The sequence below is a fragment of the Bacillus rossius genome, chromosome 3 (assembly GCF_032445375.1).
Source record: "Bacillus rossius redtenbacheri isolate Brsri chromosome 3, Brsri_v3, whole genome shotgun sequence".
Classification (NCBI taxonomy): Eukaryota; Metazoa; Arthropoda; class Insecta; order Phasmatodea; family Bacillidae; genus Bacillus; species Bacillus rossius.
Genome location: NC_086332.1, coordinates 32355249 through 32370482, shown reverse-complemented (window position 1 = coordinate 32370482; position 15234 = coordinate 32355249). Strand labels below are relative to the sequence as shown.

Here is a 15234-nt window from a genome sequence, read left to right as displayed (position 1 = left end):
CTCGTCTACACCCTCTGGCAGCTGTCCCGTTATAGAAAGATTGCGATCCGAATCAGTCGGCCCTATACATGGTACGGCCATGTGGCGAAAAAGAAGTTATGGCAGGAGGGTCACGCCCAGCACCGTAAACTGGTCCAGGTATTCGTAGTGAATTAAGTACTGAAGGTTTCTCTTGATTAATAAGATTTACCGGCACGCAGAACTTAGTGATGTAAACATTACAGCTTCTACATGTAATGGTCACATCCGCCTTGTACCGCGAACTCCTGAAGATTGTCGCAAGAGGAAAGCGGCGGGAGAGGGTAGGGACAGCGCCCTCGTGTGCCACATACATAAAGCACTAATAAATGCTTTATGTAAAATTTAACATCTAAACATCTTACAATTCAATTAGTTAATTTACCCACGTGGGAAACGACTGACAGAAAGTATAAATATGTGTGTATTATTTATTATCTATATGGTTATTTTTATTTGAAAAACACCAGTCAAACCAGAGACTTTGTTTCTTGTGGCCTACTCTGTTACCTGGAGCCAGACTATTTATATATTATAAAATACGTTCAGTGAGTACTACGTATTAAATCTGGCCTGGGGCCACAAAATATATTAAGGTGTCCGTCAAACTATGTACTCTTAAGGAGTGACGCGCATACTTGACACAATATATTTTGTTTATATTAAGACTTTACATAAATTCTTTGGCGAATTAAAACACTGGTACTCATACAGGTGTTTAATACATGGCACGGAGCACTTACTTAGTTGCGAACAGTCACTAACTTGAATCGTGCGGATGTGATGCAAGGGTGTGTTCTGCCAGTGGGGACTGGTACTGGTGAGGTGGAGACTGGGCTTTACTATCAACTATCATAGAAGGCATGATGTCAAAACATTTCATTTTCACCACAAAATGTTTCGCGTGCGACGTTCATATCAACATCAGTTATTTAACTTTTATAACCTCTTCAATCACCCATGTTCTCTTTGCCATTTTAAAAAATCATTGAGATGGAAACGGATGTCATTTCCATTTTCACTAGGCATCTTTTGATTGGCCGAATGCATTGGCGTAGCTGTGTTCATAAAGTTGGGGGGGACAAATAATGATTTTGATGTCATGTAAACCCATTCCCCTCCTACTAAGACGGGGGGGGGGGGGGGGGGGGGGGGGGATCCGGGGGTCCTCCACCGGAAAATTTTATTTTAAAAGTGCAAAATAGCACTTTTTAAGCATTTTTTGTATCTAACCATTGGATACATCGATGTTAAAATTATTGTTTCCTTAAGATAAAATTTGATGAGTGAAGAATTTACAAATAAAGTTGGGCAGAAGGCAGGGAGAGCACAAGCTCTCTTTTTTTTTACTCAAATGGAATTAAATAGTATTATTTTACTATCATAATGATATTTATATAAATTATTTTCTACAAATAATTCATTTACGATATTTTCAATCTAAATTAAAAAAAAACATGTACACTTGGAAACATTAAAAAAATTGTTTATAATTCATAAACTTTGAATTATTGTCCACATAATAGGCTACATATTATGTCACGACTACTTTGACTGATTAGCCCAAAACATTTAAAATCTCCAGCACACGTCACTATTCGATACCTTAAATAACACTGCACATTTTTTGTATTAAAGTCTTCACTCACTTAATAACAATGTAAAGATTTAATCAGGGTAAAATCTCCTGCAGTTACTAAGGTCACAGGGGTAACTTGGACTTGGTGAGAGGCGAAAGCTCTAAGCGCTTGGCCACAGCGGCACACAATTTTTTTTTGTAATTTTGTGTGTAATTGTTTTGCTTGCGGTTTCTATGTTAGTTTCCTTACTCATTTTTGAACACAGGCACCTGTGGCATTGCTGTCACAATTTAATGTTATACTATCCATCCTGTTAATGAGCGACACTATTTTTCTTATGACAACTATTTATATTAAGTACAAGTGGAGAGATCCCTTTTGAAGGAGTGTATCTGGGCGAGAAAAAAAAGTGAGAGGGTGTTTGAAATGAGGTAAACGGTGTGCCGCGCCGAAAATAAAAGGCAGGGAAAAGGGGAAACAGGAAATCTCTGAGAATACCAGCTTTCCGAAGCATCATCCCGGCATAATTTCCACATCCGAAATTCGGATGACCCCACTGAGAAACAAACCAGGTAACTTAAAATAACTGCATTTCTAAGAAAAGGACAACTTATTATTTACATTAATACTTGTTCTATGTTTAGTAGAATTTTTTATGTATGTATAGCTGTTAAATAGGTTATTAAATTTGTGTGGACTTTCTATAAAGAAACATTTTTATTTCAATGTTTACAAATCCTTAAGTTAACCTTTTAACTTTCTTATCTCTTTTATGTTTAAGGATGAGTTACTACCAGCAAGGGACAGAAACTTAAGACTACAAATTATAAAATTACAGTTAAGTGTTAAATGTAATGGTTTAATGGTAATTCAAAACTGCCTCCTACCCCCCCCCCCCCCCCCCCCAACACACACTTGTTCTTGCCACTTTATTACAAAGAGAATAATTAATAATCAATTTTATAATGTGTTGTACCGCCAGAATTTTTCTCATGATAGATTGTTACTCACCTCAGTTCCACTTATTACTGGTTCACTTCCGTTCGATGAAGTTTCAGCATAGGCACCTTCACACTGTCTTTTGGCTATTGAAAAATATTCTAAAACAGTTTTTTGTCTTTTCATTGTCGATAAAATGAAATGCTAATGCACACGTAAGTAGTTTGACTCTACATCTACAACTCTCTGGTCTACTGCTCAACACATGTTTCTACACCACTACTTCTAACACCCAACACGACAACAAAATAGCGAAATACTTAAGGTTATTCCAGGAATGTGCAAGTACACTCACAGACGATATGTATAGGTGTATGATTCACGAGGAGGCAGGGAGCTAAGCTGCCTAATGACAGCAGACATTAGGTCTGGTTGCAAAGTGGAAGGGGCGTAGTCCTGCAGGTATACTCTATTTCAAATAGCATCGATACGTTTCGACAGTTTAAAGTAAAGTCACTTTACTATTTGTTTTTTAGTTTTATAATTTCGATGCTGGACATATTTCTTGCATATGAACCTTTAATACATGGTACCCGATTTGCTTAAAATTGCTTAGATTATTGATTTATTCAAATAGCATAACAGTAATGCGGAATAATATTAGAACCCATCCTATATGATAATATTGGATGTAAACTCAAGACATACAACTTGTAAAAAAAAATTTGTTGCTAGAGATGTTTTCGGTGATGTCATAACCCTATAACATTATTTGACACGTCTTATTTGAAGATGAACAATACAGAATTGGAAGCATCTTCCAATAGTCAGAGCGCAGGACCAGTGTTGTAAACATCCGGGTGTTAACCAAGCCTGCCAAGGCTTCTTCAACACTAATCTGTGGGATATGGCGAGCTGATGGTCACATTGTTCAGTGGCCAGAAGTCAACATAAAAAAGCACATTGTCCTATCCTTTTTAGGAGCCAGCACAATCTGGGTGTTGTAAGCACTATTGAAGGGCTCAACTATGCAGTAACATAACATTTCTTGCACTTGTTTCCAAAAGATTTTCTGCTCTTAGAAGCCACAGTCTATGGGTTACTCATACATGGGCTGATCATGAGTCTTTATGATTTGGTGCACTCTCTGTGGGGGTTCCCCAGGGTTGATGATTCAGTATAGTAATTGCAACTTGCGCCACAAACTTTTCAACCACCTTGTTGTCACTCTGTGCCTCGCCATAGAACACGGCTTTGAAGTTCAGGATAGCTTTGACATCGGCAAATTATCGTGTGAGTCGGGTGAACTCGCGCCACTGCACATCGTACCTTAACCATAAAGTCCACCACTCTTGAGCCTTCCCGCAGAGCTTATCGCTCGTGTGCTGTACCCATTTCTCTGACAGCACACCATACTGCATCTGATGTGTCTTACACCACTTTAGAAACTCTTGCGGGCCCTCACGTGCAGGTCATTAACCATACAAACATAATCTTTCCATGTTGTTTATGCTCCTCATAATATTAATCTTATTCAAGTTAGCGTAAATTTGACTGGCCCCTTTGTCCTATTAAAATTTTATATTGTGTTTCAGTGTACAATATTTGTCAATTTAAGGGGCCTGCCTCCTAGTCAGGGATGCATCTGTGTTAGAGAGGCGGGTTGATAAGCACGACACTTGTTGGCATTTCTAGCACGGTATCACCACTTAAGCGCAAGGCTATGAACTGCAGCGCAGTCTTCTTATCGTGCATAGAGCAACCATGAAATCTGAGCAGTGACAGTAACACTACATGGTGTAGAAATGAAGATAAAGGTGTAATGCAAGTCCCTTAAGTGCTCTCAAGAATCTGTACAAGTTGTTTATGCATAAAAATTACTCTGAAAACAGCCTTTTAGCAATTTTAACTCTTCTAAAAATACAGATTAAAAACTTAATCCAGAAACAAAACTAATTATCGGCCCTCAGCAAATTCTTAAATGCCTTTCGTAAACAGACTCCACTCGGATATCCTGAGTAGTTCTCAAATTGTGTTGTTTTTCCTGAAGCTCTGCACATTGTATGTGTGCCCAGGTAGGTGGAGGGCCTTAAATTAAATTTAACAATTTGTTCAACAATTGGTTCAACAAGCATAAATACCTTATAAACTCGTACAACCAGTTAAATCACCTTTATTAATATAAATTTACATCCTTTTTCTTTTTGGTGAGTGATATACACAATAATAACATAATCAACAAAATAAATGCAACTCTTGAAAATAATAATCATTATTTTGTTGAGCGCTTTGCTTATTTCTAAGTGCTACAAAATACATTGGTTAGATGATGCTTGGCTGTTTGTGATTTAGACCGATAGTGATACAAAACTGTTGTACTGGGTGATGTTTCTCTTCAGTATGTCAGCGCATGGCCCCAGCACACGTTCAAACCTGCAAGCAATCACAAAACACTTCACAAAAATCTATGTACTTGTTTCAATTAAAGCAAATTTTTGCACTTCCACTTGAAAAAAATAACACCAAAAAAACAAATTTCCGTATAAAACTCTATAAAAGGGATTTAACGTATTTTCAGTCTTGAATGTGGCCTAACTTCTGATACCAAATGTAACAGCAACCAATGTAATGGCTCCAAATGTAATGGGGGGCCATTATTAATTATCTGACACCAGCAGTGTCTCCACTGGAAGGAAAGGGATAGGGTAGGAGTTGGGATTTGGTAGGGGAAGGGTTTGGGATTGGATTGGGCTGTGAGTTCGTGATTCTCACACTTGACCTTTAAGTAATGTCATTTACTCTCTTAACACTGTTCTGACTTGTACATGGATGGATCGCTTGGAGATCCTACACTTGCAGGAACTCGAACATAGGGCCTCGGTCGTGAGTACTTGCTGCCCGGCGCATGACTAGGTGAGAATCTTGGCTTCTGGACTCTACTCCCGCTAGTTTCTTAGCTACAAAACTGTGTAACTTCTAATTACCGATCTAGCACCAGTCCAAAAACAACCTTACTTGCAGCTTACTAAACACACACTCTGAACTATCCTGAACTCTCTGCACAAAAACTTCTCGTCAGCTCGATACTAGCATGCGGCGTGAGAGAATGCACATGCATGGCAGCGTTTCTCTGTTACAGAAAATTAGGGGGGTGGGGAGGAGGGGTGAAAGGACCACGGCCTGGGTGCTGCATCGACAAATGCACACACTCCGACACCTTCAACGACGCATTGCTAAATAAATCCTCTTATCTTCAAGTTCTCTGAAAGTCTGTTAAAATGTAAATATTGATCAATCAACCTACTCTATTAATATTTAGGTAATGCATCAAACAAACAATCCCCGAAAGTATAGAGGTACAAATTCATGAAGGCTGTGGGTAATGTTTATTTTCTGTACAGAGCCAATCTCAACACCTCTGGCCAAAGTGACCTTGAATGTGTATCCAGAGACCATAAACATGTGGGTTGTTGAAATTCTGAATGCAATGAAGTGTTGAGAATCTGCGAAAACTAACGCCACAGTAAATATTGATCCAAAGCTAGGATTCAGCAATGCTGTTTTATATCACAGATATCTCCACCAGAGTGTTACACAGACAAGACGTGCTTTGTTTCTGGTTTCACTCATGCTTCGAAAGTAGACAATTAGCCAAAACTTTGGTAAGAAGTCCTGCTGTTGCCATGCTTTATAAATAATTTTCAGCAACTTTCTATAGTTTTCATGATTAGAACTCTAAAAGTTATTTCACATATTTTTCTGCAGTAAAAACTGTTTGTCTCAGCATTTATTCATTTCAAGGGGGGTAACCTAAATCAAAACATATGCATGAGAAATTCACTGAAATAGGTAGTTACAACTTCACAATAAATTTACACTCTATTTTAGCAGAAAGTTAACATACTTAACCAATTTTTTCTACTTAGAATTTTTACTCCATGAATTATGTCAATTGTTTGATTTAGTTCTCCAGATATTATTTTTTTTGTACAATAGTTTACTACCTACTGGTACATCTTCTTTAAAGGATAGGTGAGATTCATAAATTAAGTTGTCACAGCACCTCAAGATAACTTGTATGAAATTATTTCCATTTCCTTCATTGTATCAGTCTCTCAATATCTCTCTGTGTCTCTGTCTGTATCCATGTCTGTATCTCGCTGTGTCTCTATGTCTCATTGTCTCTCTGGGTCTCTATGTCTTGCTGTCTTTCTCTGTGTCTCTATGTCTCTCGGTCTCTCTCTGTGTCTCTCGGTCTCTCGGTCTCTCTGTCCTCCTCTCTGTGCATGCATGCATCTGTGTTTGTGTGAAAGGAAGAGAGAGAAAAAAACAGATAAATGCTTGCTTCAGGTAAAACATTTGAGTCCTGTTCTATCAGGACAAAAACATGGTTGATTTGGTTAACCTTGTATGAAACCTACTGCCAATTATCAAAGATACCTCAAGAAAAGCATGTCTTAAGAAATTAGGAATTGGAAGTGGCTTCAGACTGTTTTGTACAATGATATTTTTTCATGGTAACAAGATCCACTTTGAGTCCAGTCTACGTAGAGAAAGTGGTAAACAATCAGCCTGCGTGCCTGATGCAGTAAACATGAGTTACTCACCTTGCTCTGTCCAACTTGACACACTTGAGAGGCCCCTTGGCAACGACAGTGGCTGCACGTGGTCTGTCGAGGAGCAGAGCTATCTCACCTGCACACACACTCACAAGCATTCATATCCATACCACTGACAAGTGTTCTTCATCACTGTTATTGGTGCAACATGCAAAAAATAAGATTTTATATTTTACACACATAGTTAAGAAAAATAAATTTTGGTAAATTATCTATTGTTTTTTTTTATTTTATTTATTTATGTGTAACATTTTAGCTCTCAGTATGTGGCATTTTGTGGGAGTAATTTTGTGAATGTGATGGAAGTCAAGGAATGGAAATTAGTAACAGGCAGTAGGGAGTGTATATTTATCATGCTCAGCACTATTTTAAATAATTATACGTTAAATTTAATGTGAGTTATGTATTATAAGTGTATTTTCAACATAAGAACACATGAATATGCTCATTAGCGAAGTTAAATGTTACACATCAGTGGATAGTACTAAAACTAGCTCACATTTTTTATTTGCAATAACACATACATTACTTGAGACAGTAGCATTTACACTTATAAGATACCATTTGTTCATTTGAAAATGCAGAACAAAATAAGACAAAACTAAAACATGTTCATAATGGGCAAAATGTATTTTTTTTTACGATGGCTGTTTTCAAAACATCATTGAAAAAATAAGACTCCCCAAAAAAGTCAGGATTGTTAATAGTTATTTTGAAAAAGTTTGTGATGAAAAAAGAATAGAATAAATAAATTACTGAATGAATGAATGAATGAATGAGGCTTAATGTATCATGAACTTCAAAGTCATTAAGGCTGATGAGTGATCGTATGAAAACAGAGCATTAATGGAATTAATTCATGGGGGCTCATGCCACCATGAGCCAAGTTTCCTTCTATCATCTTGGCGAGCGAGTGATCTGTCCACTCGACCAGCGTGATCCCTTCCCAACTAAACCACCACGTTATAACTGCTCGCCAAATTGTGCCTCACGCCTGAATCTTGTGTGATGTCATTAACTCAGATGCAAGCTCACCGATGGTTTATGTTTACACTGAACATGAAGCGTCTTTGTTTTATAAAGAGTAGTCTCCAGTTACGAGTGATGAAGTAACAAAAAAACAGGCTCAAGGAGTTTCAAAAGACATGAAATTTCACAAATTTATTTAGCAAAACATACTTTGAAACACTGATAATAATTCCAAAAAATAAGTAGGCATGCCACAATTGAAAACATTCACAGAATTAACCTAACTCCTCAAATATTTGATTTTGCTTCCTACTTTAACTTGTATATTGAACATTAGATACTGATGTGCTAAATATGTTATATTATAGCCAATCTTAAATGTTATAATAATAAGTGATTTTATTATTACTTAATAAAATCACACATTATATATATATATAATTTTACTTTCTAGTATTTCTTTATCTTATTTATATATTTGAAATGCTATTACTTATCTAGCTTTCAAAACAGTCTGGTACTGAGTTGGCGGAACATTCCATTTGTTCAGGCAGAGCGCATGCCTCAGTGACGTTACGAAACGACACTGACAAAGCAACTGGATGGGACTTGCGAGTGAGGTGCGCTAGAAGGTGGGAGCGTACGCAGTGCATGGCGACAAGAGTGCAGCCAATGGGAGTTAAGGAACGCTGCCGTGAATGATGGCTGGTGCACATCCATGATGGATGAGGCAAGGACGTGATTTACTGGTACACTGAAGAGCAGAAGTGTATAGCGAGTGAGAAGTTGTGCCACCCGCAAACCCGGGACTATTCTAGAAGTCATCTGACACAATCGCAGGCAAGTACCCAGGGGAGTGGAGCCACGGTCAGCTAGCAGCCGTGGATGAACTTTTCGACTGGTCCTACACCTGACAGGTTGTAATATACTGCCACACTTTGAGTAAGTCTAGAGTCTTATGCCAGATGTCTAAGAAATGCATCACGATCCCCAAGAAAGTATATTTCACAAGTGAACCGAAAGCATGTATTGGAAACTAAATGAGATCTGTAACTTTTGAATCAACCGGTACAGATGTCATTAATACTTTGGGCAAAGTTAAAGACTACTATTAAAGGAACTTTTGAGTAATAATTATTTTAAGTTTTGTTAGTTATGGAGTTTATTAATATTTTAATATTGCAAAAAAAGGTTATTTTAAATATATTATTCTTGTACCATATAGTTTATTCATTAACCGACCTTCCCCCTTTGCTATTGTTACTTTGTGAGCCTTTTTAATGTCATCCATAGAACGGAAGTCCTCGCAGCCAAAGCCATCACATTAGCACGTTGCCCACTGAATACTGGCACCACCTAGCACAGTTCGAAACAGGCATCATCAGAAGCAGTACTGCCACTGTTGGCAGCGAGGGGACACATGCACGTACCGAAGTAGTCGGAGGGTCCCAGACGGCCCACTTCTATGGGCTCCTCGCCTTCTGCCCGGTGCTGCAGCACCAACGCAGTCCCCTCGACGATGATGTAGAAGTCGTCCCCGGGCTCTCCTTGCCGCACTATCGTCTCCTTGTCCTCGAAAGACACTGTCTCCAGGGCGTCTGCCACCGTCAGCCGCTCCCACTTGTCCAGGCTCTCTGCACAGCAAACAACCACAGCAAATAAGTTAAACAAGATTAACATATCATTCTCAACACTTAATTTAATACCTTTTTGAACAAAATAACTCTTTCTATCAAAAATATATATACACAGAATGCATATGGTCTCCAGAAAAAAAAATTTCCTACTTAATCTGCAACTAGTAAGAAAGCTGGTTTTACTAATAATCTATTTTACTCGTGCTGTTTTACCTTTAAGCACAAAATAAAGCCAACTGCAATATGATTAAAACTTATTTTGGAAAAAAAAATTTAATTACCAAAGATACTCTAAATTCATCATCAATTTTATATTTCCCTTCTAAAATCATCTAACCCACCCATTACTACAAATCAGACATGTAACATTTCAGGCTCAAACTACAATGCTAAGCAGTTTGGTAGAGTATTTAGTTATAATGTAATATAAAGTTTTTTTTCTCATAGGATAAACATTAGAAGTATTAAAGTATAAAACTAAATGCAAGTTTTTAGAATCTTTTTTAAGGAGTGATATAATGTATTAAGTTAAGAAAAAAATTTTAAAATTAATCTGACTGTTTTTAAGAAATAATAATGTTTGGTGTTTAAATTAAATTTGCAATACAATAGTTAATTTACTACAAAACTCATTATTACGAAATGCCAAAATTATGGTCTTTTCATTTCTCTGTTAATGAGGTTTAAATGAACAAATAAAATAGATAGGACAAAAATTATATGGTGAATTATAATAAAACTGCATACACCATATAACAGAGAAATGCAAGTCAGTACACCATATAGCCCCGAAATGAAAGTTATATCATAAAATTCACAACATTTAACCAAAACTTAATTCAAAGAAAAAAAAACAATTTTTTTTAAATGTTTTAAACTAAAGGAATGTCATAGATCAGAAAAATTAATGAAATTTTTTTGACTGTACATCTCTACTTGAATCCCTTTTAAACTACAAATGCTTGTCCATTTATTTTAGTTATTTTGAACGTATCCATTTTAAACAAATTTATTATACATTAATTTATCGCAAAAATGCAGAATATAAATATTACACTACTTTGGTGGAATAAATATTACTAAAATGTATTTACAAAAATAAAAACAATAGAATTGAAATCTTCATTCTTAAACATAAAATTGGATTAAAAATTATTCAATGAAATCTTATCTTTAATAATATAATAAAGGTAAAATAAAATTTAGCCTGGTCTTAATATTATTTCAGTAATTTATTCCGATCCATTTAAAGGTTAATAAAAAAAAAGTGTAGTTCTCACCTAATATAGATACCCTGGAAAGAAATTCCTCGTACATTTTCCGCTTCCTAATGGTAGAGCCCATAAGAATGCGACGATACGAGTCTCTGTCGATGCCCCATAGCTTGACATCTGTCTTGGCCCTGACCGTGGCAGCACGAGGTGTTCCGTAGATCAACGCCAACTCTCCGAAGCTACCTCCATCACCGATGGTAGTCACCAGCTCATTGTTCACAAACACCTGATCATTCAGGGAAAAAGAACTTCATTATACGGAAGGAATACTGACAAAGTGTAAATTGTGTATCTTATTGAGATCACAAATGAAATTAATGGAGAGAATAACACATCTTCTTGAAAAACAACACATTTTCCCCCAAGAAAGCTGGTATATATTCAAACATGTACCTTACAAGGAAAAAAAAAACCACCCAATGCCTGAAATTCCACAATGTAATCAAAACTTGCTCTAGGCCTTAAAATAATAAATATTTGCAAAAAAAAGTATAATATAGTATAATAGTATATAAAGTATAAAAAGCATTCAATATTAAAATTGTTAGAAACTACTATTAACAAGAAAAACACACCTGTAATTTTTTGCGAAATTTAATCAAAGGCAGTATGCTACAAATACAAATATATTAGTATTTGCTCCCCACACTTCCTCTACTGCTGCCCGTGTAACCATAAGTTGAACTTGAAAAAGGATTTTAATGGCTATTCCTAAAGAACCTGTGATTTTTTTACAGGATGAAAAGTATCCTATATTTTAATCTCTTCCATCTATTCCATAAATTAATGTAATTCAAGTCAATAGTAAAGACAAAATTGAGAAACAAAGATCCAGATATATGGTCAAATGTGTTAATTTTTATTAATCAGTTGGTAGTAGTTATGTGGGTTTATTATGCCAATCATCTCACCTTCCAAATTATTATATTTTGATCTTTCTTATCATAAACCAAACTTACATTCTGTCATCCCCTTGAAAGTTATATATATCTCACTCAAAACAAATTTTCTAGAACTATATAACCAACAGACTTGAAATTTTGCACATATATTATTTTTGCTACAAAGGCAAGAACGTATTTTATGAAAATCAGCTCCCAAAAGGTGTAATAAATAAAATTTTCTTGTTTTTCAAGTCTATGTCCTACAGACTTAAAACTCGTCTGTGATGTTCCTTATATTACATAGACAACAAATGAGAAAGAGGTTTTCCGAAAATCAGCTCCCAAAGGGGGACTGCATCCATCTTCTATGTTCCTTATATTATAATGTGTTTAATCCGGGAAATAAAGGGAACATCAGATTTTGTGAGTATGTGCATGTGTGTATGGATTAAACACAGTTCACAATTCCTTCTAGTATTTGAGACCAGCTATAATCAGAGATAGAAATGGAAACGTAATGAGCTAACTTTTCATTATCGTGGACATTTGACGTAGTTACAGATGATTAAGGGTGGGGTGGGGGGATGCGAGTACCCAGAGACAACCAAGTGACCACTGCAACCTCCGCCACATCCCACTGGGTTTGGCCCGGCTGGAAATTGAGCTCCGATCACCATGGTATCTCCTTGGTCACCCAGTGTGTTCAAATCTCGGCATAAGGGACCGTTCATTAATTACGAAAGGGCCCCGAGTAGAAGGGGGAGGAGGGTTTAAAAAAATCTCTACTTGTCCTTACCCCGGGGAGAAGGGGGGGGGGGGGCTAAGAGCCATTATAACGTAATATTTTACTACGAGTCGAAATTCACGGAAAAAACTTTTGGTAACTCAAGAGCTCGAGCATCAATACCCCACGAAGCACCAGGACGCATCGAACAATCACGGCACAACAGTGCGTCGCTCACAACTCAGGAGTTTGTTGTACTGTCGGAGCCCGGAGATAGCGGCGCGCGAGCCTCGAGTTGGTCATGAGAGGTTCCCGAGCGCTCTCACCAGCCCCGACAGTCCACTACTGCAGCGACCAGTACACAATTCCCCCCCCCCCCCCCCCCCCCCCCGTGTGGGAGCGCGATTCAATCGCAGCCGTCACTCAGCAGACACGTATTTCGCAAGCCGCCGCCCACACGTAGTCACAGGTCGGGCGCTGCATGCCTACTGACCGCGTGCGCATTTTCCAAACACTAAAAAATTATTTTCTATAAAAAAAATCGTTAAGTTTAAGACTATACAACATTTTAATTGCATTGGTCAGCAGTGAGTTGCGACACAAAGAAAGGGGAGATGGTAATGGTTTAGTCACAAAACTTTCAAAAACAGCACGAACATTAATTACTAAACGTAATTTTGACGAGAAAAAATTGTGGTTCCATAACACCAAATTGCACTACTTACTTAAATCGTGGGAAAAGGTTTACTACAAGTACCGTATCTGATGGAATCAAACTTGTCTGTATATTTTCAGAGCATTCAATGTGAACTCTTTCTGTACTCTGTGATATGCAGGGACAGGTTCGTAGTTTTGTTAAGGATGCACAGGTGGTGTCGGCCCCGAATAAACAGGAAACATCTGTTGCTGAGAAAGAAGGAATATAATAATGTTTAAAAAAAGAAAGCAAACCCGAGACTGCCTAAGCACTCACCTCGACCTCGCCCTGGTCGATCACGTAGAAGTTATCTCCCTCGTCGCCTTGCTGTATGATGGTCTCCCCGGGCAGGAAAGTAACGGGGAACATGGCATCGAAAATGTCAGAGCGTTCATTCTCGTCCAGGTGGGAGAACAGCACATTCTTTGCTATGGCCTTCGAAAGAGCGGCCATCGTCTTGTAGTCCTTGGGCACAACCTTCTTGACGTAGCTGGTGGCGTCCTCTTCAGAGACGGGCTCGGCCGAGATGGCCCCGCGGCGGCGGGCGGGTTGCTGGACGGCTGAGGGGAGCGGGGACAGGTCCTCCGTGTCCTCTGGCGAGGCCGCCTGCTGCTTGGCATCGTGGGCCTGCTCCTGTCGCAACGATCGCACCAATCAGCACTGCGCATGTGCCAAAACACACGTGTACAGATACAATGAACAATCAAGAAAGAGCGCGTGTACTTATGTACATGCCTTAGGCCCTATCTGCAATGGCAGGGAAACGGAGACGGATTTTCAGGAACATTTCACTAACGGGTCTCTGCTGCTTCCCCAATGCACGTAAACGTGAAAATGGCTACCAATGAAATTGCATTTCAAGGTTAAGAAATATAAATTAATTAAAAAATATAATATGCATCAAGACCATAGCAAGGGGAAAATTTACAACTACCAAGTAAAAACAGAACACTAGATATAATTGTACTTAAAATCATTTTTTTTAAAGGTATTTATAACATAAAATAAATATGGCTATCACTTCAGACAAATATTAAGCTTCTATTGGTCGCACGGAGCAACGTACGTGGAAGAGCTCAGCATTGCCGAGCTAACCCGTACAGGACCGTCTCCGTCTGCGTACAATTGTAGGAACTCTGTTCCGTGAGATCCGTCTCCGTTTACGCGTCGTCGTAAAACGGACCTTAGAAGATATACTTACTTGGTGCGATAATTATGCATGCAGATAATTAATAGAAATAAAATAATAAAAGGACTGGAGTGATATTATTAATACGGTTGATAAGGTATAAATTCAATCAAATTAAAAATTCCGTAAGCGGGCATACCATAATCAATGGACTCGGGAATTAGCGTCTCATGCCGATAAATGTAAGTTAATGTTAAATGAGAATCTAGACAATTGTATTGAAATTTGTTGTGCTCGTTGCCAAATAAACCCAGCGAATAACTTCATGTTAGCTATCTGGGCTTAGTAGGTGTGTTTACCAAGTGATGTACTGTTGCCCCGATGGTTATTTACAGTTCCCCTTACGTATGTGTACCGAGCAAATGTAAAGTAATTTGGTATATATTATCATGACATTATGATAATTTGATAATTCTTAGTTTTAAATTCTAAAATATCAGAAGTGCAACCTCACACATACTAGGGATAAGACATTTTCAGGGTAATCTAATATTGGAAAAACTCGTAATCATGCATTGAAAGTAGACTTTTACTAGTGTCTGTTCATGTCTTCAATGGAAACTTCGAACGCATCAATGTGTTTAAGATAGCTAAAAAATTTGATTAATAACTCTATTGGAGATGTCCATACATATTGTCACAACTTGAATGCTAACACCGAATCCAACCTCAGAGTTGCGAAAGTATGAAAAAGTATGAAAGTA

The 15234-nt window shown here is 37.7% G+C and overlaps 1 protein-coding gene across 2 annotated transcripts in view; it reads right to left on the bottom strand.

Moving 5' to 3' along the window:
• Nucleotides 1-4694: 4694 nt before the first annotated feature.
• The window catches only part of LOC134530482 (cAMP-dependent protein kinase type I regulatory subunit), an 87758-nt gene continuing 77218 nt past the window's right edge, over nt 4695-15234 (bottom strand). For both annotated transcript variants that reach the window (XM_063365322.1, XM_063365323.1), the window contains exons 2-6: nt 13618-13974; nt 11043-11262; nt 9556-9759; nt 7145-7232; nt 4695-4970 (exon numbers count right to left, since the gene is read on the bottom strand). In XM_063365322.1, the coding sequence (XP_063221392.1) occupies nt 4886-4970; nt 7145-7232; nt 9556-9759; nt 11043-11262; nt 13618-13974 (954 nt within the window). In that variant the 3' untranslated portion in view covers nt 4695-4885. The remainder of the gene's footprint in view (nt 4971-7144; nt 7233-9555; nt 9760-11042; nt 11263-13617; nt 13975-15234) is intronic.